The 10,695-nt window shown below is 39.9% G+C and overlaps 1 protein-coding gene across 4 annotated transcripts in view; it reads left to right on the forward strand.

The window, feature by feature from the left end:
* The window catches only part of CDC42BPA (CDC42 binding protein kinase alpha), a 346,923-nt gene that overhangs the window by 212,666 nt on the left and 123,562 nt on the right, over nucleotides 1–10,695 (forward strand). For all 4 annotated transcript variants that reach the window (XM_032798238.2, XM_032798237.2, XM_075064288.1 and 1 more), the window contains exons 6-8: nucleotides 7,362–7,455; nucleotides 8,362–8,562; nucleotides 9,158–9,406. In XM_032798238.2, coding sequence (XP_032654129.1) covers nucleotides 7,362–7,455; nucleotides 8,362–8,562; nucleotides 9,158–9,406 — 544 coding nt within the window. The remainder of the gene's footprint in view (nucleotides 1–7,361; nucleotides 7,456–8,361; nucleotides 8,563–9,157; nucleotides 9,407–10,695) is intronic.

Here is a 10,695-nt window from a genome sequence, read left to right on the forward strand (position 1 = left end):
ATTCCAATACCCACCCTCCTGTCCTTCTGTCAGAGTGCTGGCAAGAAGGAACTCTTCTTGGAGGGTCGATGGGCCCCTATATAAGGCTCCATGGAGGCGCCACTCTAGGGGGCGCACAGGCCGACCCTACAGCACTGCTAGGGGAAAATCTTCTGCACCTAGCGTGCACATACCTGCTTGGAATGTACATGAACAACACATCTCGAAGAACAACAGTTACAAAAAGGTGAGTAACGGTTTTTTTATTTTGCAGTCAGTTTGAAGTATTTGTAGCAACTCAGGATAACAAGGTAACTCCTGGAGCCTGTATGCACAGTGTGTCATGCAACTGGGTGGAAAAGGGCTGCTCTGCTCTTGAACAGGGTGTGGTTTTGTCAAGAGTCGGTTTCGGATTCCATAGAGCACCACGCTATCAAACTTCTTGAATTCAGCATCTCTTCCCACTATAAATGTGATTTACACAATGGGTTTGCAAATAGATTCTATTTTGAAATGGGTTTTTTTTCTGTTTAAGATTAGCATGTAATATCTCTTTTGAAGCTCCCTCACAGGATTGAAAGGTTAGTAAAGAACAGGTGCTCCATACGTAGCCTGCTACCCAGGTAATATTGCCACTTTGCACTTCTTTAACACCTTTGGTCACAGGATCTCAAAATGTTTTATAAATATTAATAAATGAAACCTCTCTCTTTAAACTTTCTATATCTGTTGTGAAGAGTCATTTAGTTTTAGAGAGGTCCTGGGAACGCCCACAAGTGATAATATAGGGTGAGCTGTTAGTGCTGAACACTCCCTGCTGTAAGACCTTGTTTCAGTTGCTTATATCGTTGCCAAATGTTCACCATTTGGACTGAAGTTTTCCATCGCAGGTGTATGCCTAAAGTAAAAATGGTTCAAACATTTTCAAGGAATTGATTAGAAAAAATTACATTCTTTGCTTATGATTAAAAAAAAAAGTATTACAACATTTCATGGAGAAGCTCTAGTGCCGCCATGTTTTGGAGCAAGGGCTTGATATTTCATCAGAAGGCCATCATAGTGTCAGGGGTATGCCATTTCCTGTTCTCATGAAAAAACGTCCACATTTGGCCAAGTTTTAAGCCTTCAGAATATCTCTGTTTGCACATGTTTTTTAGAACTTGACTGCTACATTCTCCAAAGATTCCTTCTGTACTGAGTAGGCTCCATCCCAGAGCTGCAGGGACTGAGAAGGACTTTCACTGTAATTGCTGCTCCTGGTTGCTGTAGTCAGCAGTAGTGCAAGGCACCAGAATAGAGAGCAGGGAGATGGTCTCTTCTGTGCTGAATGTTCCCCCTTCTAGTCCCCAGGTCACGTGGAGGAGGAAGCCATTTATCTCAAATGGAGAGAGTACAAGAGCCTGACCGGCAATGAGTGGTGTGGAGGGAATAATTGGGAACAAGAAACCTGGGTCAGGAGGAAAGGCTGGGAGCTGGCAGAAGATTGGGGGAGACACTAGGATTGCCTGAGCGAGAAGAGTTGGACTGGGAATGGGGGATAAGGAAACAGGAGTAGGTGGGGACTGCGAGAGGAGAAGACTGAGACTGGATGAATAGCTGGTGCAAGGGGAGGCTGGGACTGGCCAGGCAAGGAGACCGGAAGGCAGTTGTATGTATGGAACAGAGGTCAGAGGACTAGGAGCCGGTGGGAGATGCGGGGCAGATTGAGATTGGTTGAGGGAGAGGCAGAGGGACTGGGGCTGAGTGGGTAAGGAGATTGGAAGAAGGAACCTTGAAAGGGATGCTGGGTGGAGGGAAGATTGGGATTGAGCTGGGAAGCCTGGAATGGGAGACAGGGACCAGGATGGAGACTGGAGAATAGGAGTGGCTAGGTGATGCGACTGGGATGAGGAGTCAGGGAGGGTGTGGTAGAGAGGAAGAGAGAGCTTTGGGTCAGAAGTGTCTGGGAAACAAGGGCAGAAAGATCTGTAATAACTGGAGCACACTCCCTTCATAAACAAGAATGGAACTCAAAATCCTGAGTCTCAACACTCTTCTGCTGTTAGCAAATATCTCTGAAACCTATCGGCAAAGCGTGTGTATCTTCCTCCTCTTATACTAGTCCACATAGCGGATGACAACCTACTACTGCTATCACTTAGTCCATTAGTTCAGGTGGCAGAGATCTGTGTGGTGGATTTAAAGGTTCCAACACTGCTGTTAACATATATGGTTGTCAGTATGATTTAACCTAATGGAATTTCTTTTAGGTTTGATTTTTTTTAAAAGCCTAGGAAATTACTCTAAAAATTAGCATTAAAAGAACATTATTAAGGTTGCAAAGTCAAGCAGCCAAAAGATGTTGGGCCAGATTCTCAGCTGGCCTAGGTCCATTGAAGTCAATGGAGCTACACTGATTTACTGAAGTTGTGGATCTGGCTACCTATATTTATGAAAAATAATCATTCTTACCCATGTGACTAATAGGAAATTGAAAGAATTTAAAAAATTGTATTCATCTGGTCACTCCAGTCTTAATTCCTCTTTCACAGCATTAGATTCCCATGGATTATGTAGGAATCTCTGTGGTGGAGTAGGTAATGGTAGTGCAGCACAATGGTTGGCCCTGCTGCAAGGGAAGAGGAAGCTGAGCGGCTCTTGAAGGGTCACCCATTCCATGTATCTGATTGGCATTTCCCCAAGGTTTCATCTACAGTTTTTGGCCTCTGGTTTGTATAGACTCCTTCTTTTTCTACAAGGCTGCCATCTCTAAATCAGTGTGGATGATAAAGCAGAGATGTGACAAGAAAAAGCGTGAAGTATGTTATGTTTTTCCTTACCTTCCTATGGCACATGAACACCTGGCCTGGTGTCAAAAATGGCTCTTAAAAAGAAGTATTTAGCTACAGTATTTCCAGTGCCTTGTGTAATTTGTGTGTGAATGCGTGTGTAATACTGATGATCACAGCAAGATTTGTCTTGGTTCTATTTTGTGGAATCTGTGAACTCACTGTCTGTATTTTTCTAAATACTCTTGGGTATATCTTGAAAGACAGATGACTTGGGTAAACGGTGCCTCAAAGGTAATTCCTGTTTTTTGTTTATCTTGTTCTTGGTCCAGATTTTGAAATGCAATTTGATTTTAGATTTACTTTTTGCAGATCATTTCACACCAGAGTTATGTTTCCCAAGGCATTGGTAGTGTGTTTCTGTTTTTTTGTCTGAAATATACTTTGATGGGATAATGTAAAAATAAATTTTAAAAAAATCTCAAACTGACAATAATAAATTTTTTACATGTAGTGTCAGCAACATTCAGCAAAACTGGGACTGAATAATGTTGCTTAGTGGATGCTCAAATGCTTATTTCAGTTTACATTTTAAGAATTAGCCATTATATGTTTGGCCCTCTTCTGAGATTTGAAAATTGTAATTCCTCTAATAATACTTGCTTGCCTCTTGATAAATGTATTTGCTGTGCTTCTAGAGTGGCAGGAGCTCCTTGTTAGAGTGAGTCACTCCAAACCAGTGGCTGTTTCTAAATGTTGTGAAAATAGAGCTTTTTTCTTTGTGTATTTTACTTCCAGGTCAGTGTTTTTCTGCATATGAATGCCAAACACAGTAAGATCTAAATACTATTGATCTAAGACTGTTTGTTTGGTTTTAAATTTGATTTGAGTCAGAAGTGCCTATTTCATAGCTTTACCAATTATTCTGATCATCTTTAAAAAGTTAGCTACCCACTCTAACTGGCAGCAGTGCCCATGATAATGCAGTATTAACTTATACTTGCAATATGCTGGACTGAGTATATTTAAGGCAACATTAACCCTCCGCCCTGTACTCTGTGGTATCCTTTTTCTGAGTCAAACCTAAGCTTGAAGGTCAGTGGCCAAGGGAGATGCAGGTTTGCATAGCTGTCTGGGATTCCCTTGAATGTTCACCCTCTTCTTGTCTTTTTGCTTGCTGTTTGGTATAACTGCAAAGAATGGTGCAATCTCCATGACTGGGAAGGGTGTAGGCATAAACAATGAGGAAACTTCACAGCTTCAGTAGTAAGAATTCCCTTCCAAGTGCTTTTGTGAAGTAGGGAATTAAGTGGGCCAATGTCCAGAAATAATTTTATCTGAGAACTTTGTGAAAATCAAAAGACTACCTTGAAAGGGACAGTCAGGAGGAATTAGCTGTAGGGACAGTTCTGCTTTTTACAGAAGTGTTTCTGTTAATATGCGTCATGATTGAGTCAGGAGCTTTGATCTGTGAAAGTAGACAGAAAGCTGAAAACATGTACTTTTGTCAATTTCAGCCATAATAAATAAATGTTAGCATCTGTATAAATCTTCATTAATTTCTTTTCTGCTTGATACGACACTTGTTGAAGTGGTAAAAGCTCCCATTGACTTTAGTGGTGCAGTATCAGAACCTAAAGAGCAACCAGTTTTTGACAAAATAAATTTTCCTCAAAACACTAAATTAACCCTATTTTTATTGTTACAAACTACAACAAGTTAATGCAAAGTATAAAAAGTGTGTAAAGCTTGACATTTTACCCCTAGGGCTATAGAGTCTATCATCTTTCCCATTATAAACCTTTAATTACAAAGGTTTATAAACCAGTCTTAACAATTTTTCTCTGAGGTATAGCAAAGCCCACTAAGGTCTCAGCTTGTGAATAATTCAGTTTACTGTTTGCCAACATTTGGAAAAAAAAGTTGATTAATCATTTATAAGTTGTATGCAGTGTTGTAGCCACCATATTGGTCCTAGGATTTGAGAGAGACAAGTTAGGCGTGGTGGTATCTTTTATTGGACCAACTTCTGTTGGTGAGAGAGAGATGAACATTTGAGCTCACGCAAAGCTCTTCTTAAACTAAGCGGAGCTAAAGTGTGAGCTTGAAAATTCATCTCTCTCTCACCAACAGAAGTTGGTCCAATAAAAGATACTGTATTACCTCAGTCACCTTGTTTCTAATTTATATGTTAGTCATTTATAGGTTATTATAAGAATGAAATAAAGTTAGTATTTTCAATTGCTAATTTTTCCTGTTTTGTTCTTATGCCTCATAAATAGCTCAAATCTTTGAAAGCTAACATTGTTATGGCAGTCAATTCATGGCCTTCCTTTTGAATATTTTGGGTCAGGGTAGGATGAGAATTTAAGACCTTTGCCATATTTTTGAGAAATGCAGTTTAATGGGCAAATGCTATAACTGTGTTTTTAATTATTATTTATTTGTATTCTATTATTTGTATAATTAAAATGTATATTGGATTTGGACCTCATCCAGATGCCTAACCACCAAGGTCTTAGTTCTGCCCTTGTCTTCATGTGGGTGTTCCCTCACACAGTCAGCTGCAGAATTTGGGCCCAGTTAATCTATGAATTTCAGATTCCCTGTGTACTCAGTTACCTGGGAGACATGAAAGCCTTACATAAAAAACTGTCAGATTTATACAAGAAGAGCGCAATCCTATAAAGGTATGTGCAAGGATGGACCTCATGCCTATGCATAGAGCCCTGCAAACCTGTGGCTATCAGCTTTATATCCACGGATATCTGCAGATGCGGATATCCATGAACCATGTTTGTGGATCGCAGATGGATGCAGACCCAAATTTTAAAACTATGCAGGGCTCTACCTGTACAGATCCCTTTGCGGAATCAAGACCTAATTTGGTGAAATAAAAATTCACAAACAGCTAATTACAGTTGTCATTACTCTTAAAATTTTATCTTAATTTTACAGCTCACTTTGTACTTAATACATATTTTAAAAATATTTTGAACTTGCTTTCTTCAAAGATTTTTTAAAATTTAACATTTAAAAAAAAAACTCCACAACTCTTCCTCCTCCACCTCCTCCCTCCTTCCCCCCAAAATCTAAAACAAATCTCCCCACAAAAAAACCCACTAAATTGTAAGGAATGACTCCTGAAATCTGTTAGATGTCAGTCACAATTCTAAATCCCATGGCTTTTATAGATTTGAGATAAAATCAGTACTTTAACAGAGTTTATGTTGTAAATTCCTTAAGTTATAGATTCTTTTATGACCCTCACTTTCTCCACTCTTCCCTCTTAGAGGTATTTCATGGGAATACTTTTATAACTAGGACCTTTGAAAGTGAAGGTCCAAAATCTGTCCCTAATTACGCTGGGGTAAATCTGTCATAATGCCACTTCAGGCAATGGATTTACACTTCAGGTCCAGAGAGCCCAAATCGCCACGGACTTAAATTGATTCCTATGAAATTATTGTGGCTGATGGTGTCACAGAAGCAGCACACACAGAATCAAAGACAACTGACATATGTGGGTTTAGCTCCATGAAGCTGCCAATGATGAACATGGCCCTATTTATTTATGGCCTCCAAGTTCTGGCTGTCAGGTTAGACAAGACATCTGTTCCTACAATCCTGTTGCTTACAGAATATAATATAGGAGTCCCACCCCTAGGCTGGCGGATCATCAGGTTTCTTGAATTAATTGTTTATGCTTAAGAAATGTTGAATGACAATTCTCAGAGTTCATGTGGGGTTTATAAAACCATTGCGTTCTTACAGGAGAGCTGCAGCTGTGTGCTCATGGTTTGTTGGTTTGTTTGAATAGATTTTTTTTTTAAATGTGTGTGACTCAGAAAATAAAAGTGGGTTCTCAAACCAGCACAAGTTGACTTCTCACAAGGGTATCACCAACAATTTCATGAGCAGGCTGTAAGCTAGTGCAGGATCCTCCTCAGAGACCTATCAGCAGGTCTGTGAAATGGCATTGTTACTAATTCCAGATTGAACGTCCACCTAGCCTTATGAGAGGATAATGTGAACTAGAATAAAAGAATGTGTTTGTGTTGGGAATGAGAACACATAATAGAAATACAGAAATGCATGGATGAAAGATGCTAAATCTTAATACTGCATAAATTATTTGTTGTAACTTTGTTCCACAGTTACATATGGGAGATGTTTTCTTAGCCTAGTGCCAGTATGTCATTTAAGAATACCCCTCTAGACATCTTGAAATGATTTAGATGTCTCTGTTATTTTAGTGAAGTATTAGATTATAGCGCAGTCTAAAGAATGCATAGGACTATGCAGACACTCTTCCATTGTTTTCTTTATATGGATACAGGTGTAAATTGTCTGTGACTTGTGGAGTTTGACCATATGATTATTATTATGATTAATGGTAGTTACATGGTTAAATCCCTGGATGCTTCATTGAAAATTTCCAACTGTATGTACCAACTGGATGGCAAGTGTTTTATGAATAAAGTTATATAGTGAGCCACTCAGTTAATGATCTTGCACTGCCAGTGAATGAAAAAACAAGTTTCAAAGTTTTTGCCCAGGAGGATGCATTATGTTTTTTCTTCATGCTTATTATTGAATACATTTCATTTGCAGGGACATTAAACCAGACAACATCCTGATGGATATGAATGGACATATTCGATTAGCAGATTTTGGTTCTTGTCTGAAACTGATGGAAGATGGAACGGTAAATTAGAAAGCATGTTACAACTATGATATCTCCCCCCCCCCCCCCAACCCGCTTTCCTTTCTGTTCTCTACTTGCCAGTGAAATTTCTGCTCACAAAGAAGTCCTGTTTGTGAAGGAAATGTCATTTTTAAGTGCACTTTTTTAGTAATGACAATGATAGCATTTGTACAGTTTTATAATATGGTTGTATTTGGTTTCAGTTCAAAATATATCTGCATTCTATTTGAATTCTGTCTTTGTTAAATGCATTTTTATTTCATTTCATTAATAAAAGTTAATAAAGGGAGGGCATATAATCAAAATTAGTACATATCCATAGGAAAGGTGTAAGACACCCAGTTTTGAGCCTCATGTCATAATCATTATTCAGGCAAAGCACTGGTTGATTTCACTTAGATCAGGGCTTTGGCAGAAGCAGAATCAGGTACCATTGATATCACTTCGTCCTATTGCAGTGCTGTGTTTAAACTTATACAATGTGTGGTGTATATGGCAAGAATGTAGTTCCAGTATGATAATCATACCCTGGAGCATCTGAATTAATAATATGTGTGATTATCAGGGAGATGATAATTAATTTATAACTGCAAACTCAGAAACTGCCTTCTTTTTGGCATTCATCACAGTTCACAGCAAAAGTAAATTATTAGAATACCCAATAAATTTTTTTCAGAACTTCCAGTTTGAAACACTGAAGTAGCTCAGACACATGAGAACATTTTTCTTCTCATCAGTTATTTAGAACCCTCGTTTTTTGTATTAGAGTTCACTGTTTATAATTTGAATTACAAACTTACATATGCACATGATACCCCTCAACCTCTTTCAACCCTCCACACCCACTGACACTACTGTCTGTAACCATGTACGTCATTTTTACTCATGGAAATGCTAATGCCGCAGGTCCAGTCTTCGGTGGCAGTTGGAACTCCAGACTACATCTCTCCAGAAATCCTGCAGGCCATGGAAGATGGAAAAGGGAAGTATGGACCTGAGTGTGACTGGTGGTCCCTAGGTGTTTGCATGTATGAAATGCTTTATGGAGAAACGCCCTTTTATGCAGAGTCCTTGGTGGAGACCTACGGGAAAATAATGAACCACAAAGTTAGTGTTTTTTCTATCTTTTGTAAACTAATTTTAGTGATTAAAAGGGGTTAGCTTAAAGGTCTATTTAGAAAGAAAGTTCTGATGTAATGATGATATTCATGTTCATAAATCTTAAATATAAATTTGGTTTCCGTACAGTACATTTTGTGGTTATGAATTGCAACTGGCTTTGCTTTTGAATAAGATAGTCCAAAACTAAAAACCTTGATATACAATGGTGGCTATTAGTTCACTCCAAGGAGTAAGTCTTGGCTATGCTGCATCACTCTTGTTCTATTTTTTGCTGGTGGATCCATTTGTTGGCTTAGGAAAGAGATCCTTAAACATTCTTCCACCTGGAGGCAAAGATAGATTCCAAAAATGTACATGAGACATTTGAATAAATAAAAAAGGAGTAGACAGTTATTGCACTTTCAATACTTTTTATCATCTGGGGAAGATTTTTTCCTAGAAACTTATTGCATTCATTTAACAGTGAGAGCCTGAGTATTTGCAAAGCCCTATTTTTCTGTACAGAAACAACCATGAAGGAACCTGACTTTTGTGACATTTTCTTGGTAATAAACTATTTCCTCCTGTTTTATTCTTTAAGGAGAGGTTTCAGTTTCCTGCACAAGTGACAGATGTGTCTGAAAATGCCAAGGACCTCATTCGAAGGCTCATTTGCAGCAGGGAGCATCGACTTGGGCAAAATGGGATAGAAGACTTTAAGAACCACCCATTTTTTGCTGGGATTGAATGGGATAACATTCGGAACTGTGAAGCACCTTACATCCCTGAAGTCAGCAGTCCAACTGATACATCAAACTTTGATGTGGATGATGATTGTTTAAAAAACTCTGTAAGTCTAAGACTGACATTTTTCCAAATCCTGATTTTCTTCATTTTTTGTGATTACAGAGGTTTCCAAAATTTTGCACTGAAATCTCAGAATGCTTTGGTGCTGTATAATACCCACCAATGCTGTGTGCTAGGCAGATACAAATGCTCATCCAAGGAATGAGGCTTGATCCTGCAAACACTTAAGAAGATGAATAAATGTACTCAAGTTGTGTAGAAGTCAGTGTGGGTAGTCACTTGAAGAAAGTTACACATATACTTATATGTTTACAGGATGAGACACTTAGGGTATGTTTACAATGCAATTAAACACCTGTGATTGGCCCATGTCAGCTGACTTGGGCTTGCTGGGCTTGGCTGCAGGGCTGTGAGGTTGCAGTGTAGATGGTCAGACTCAGGCTAGAGCCTGGACCCCATGGGGGTCTCAGAGCTTTGGCTCTAGCCTGAGCCTGAACGTCTACAGCAGTGGTTCTCAAACTAGGGTTGCTGCTTGTTTAGGGAAAGCTCCTAGTGGGCCGGGCCAGTTTGTTTACCTGTCACGTCCGCAGGTCCAGCCGATCGCGGCTCCCACTGGCTGCGGTTCACCGCTCCAGGCCAATGGAAGCTGCAGGAAGGGGGCCGGTGCATCCCTTGGCCCGCGTCGCTTCCTGCAGCCCCCATTGGCCTGGAGCAGTGAACCATGGCCAGTGGGAGCCGTGATTGGCCGAACCTGCGGACATGGCAGGTAAACAAAACAGCCCGGCCCGCCAGGGGCTTTCCCTGAACAAGTGGGGGCCCTAGTTTGAGAACTACAGTTTTATAGCCCCATAGCCATAGCCCTGTGAGCCCAAGTCAATGGACGTGGGATAGCTGCTGGTGGTTAATTGCAGTGTAGACATACCCCTAGTCCGGAATAATAATAATGTTCAAGTAACTTTATTATTCTATAAGTGTAGATTATAACCATCTGCTCAAAATTGCTCACAACTGTGCCAATTTTAGTCATTGTCAATGAAATTTTCCACGCCTGATCTCTGCCTCCGGTTGAATTTTTTGAATGTTTGAGTGAAAATGGTTTTGAACAGGAACTTTGAAATTTGGTAGGGGGACAGTCCTAGCATCAGAGAGATCCTTCTTGCTGTCCCTGTGAAAGTACACCCATAAGAACGGCCGTACCAGATCAGACCAAAGGTCCGTCTAACCCAGCATCCTATCTACCGACAGTAGCCAATGCCAGGTGCCCCAGAGGGAGTGAACCTAACAGGTAATGATCAAGTGATCTCTCTCCTGCCATCCATCTCCATCCTCTGA

The sequence above is a fragment of the Chelonoidis abingdonii genome, chromosome 3 (assembly GCF_003597395.2).
Source record: "Chelonoidis abingdonii isolate Lonesome George chromosome 3, CheloAbing_2.0, whole genome shotgun sequence".
Taxonomy (NCBI): domain Eukaryota; kingdom Metazoa; phylum Chordata; order Testudines; family Testudinidae; genus Chelonoidis; species Chelonoidis abingdonii.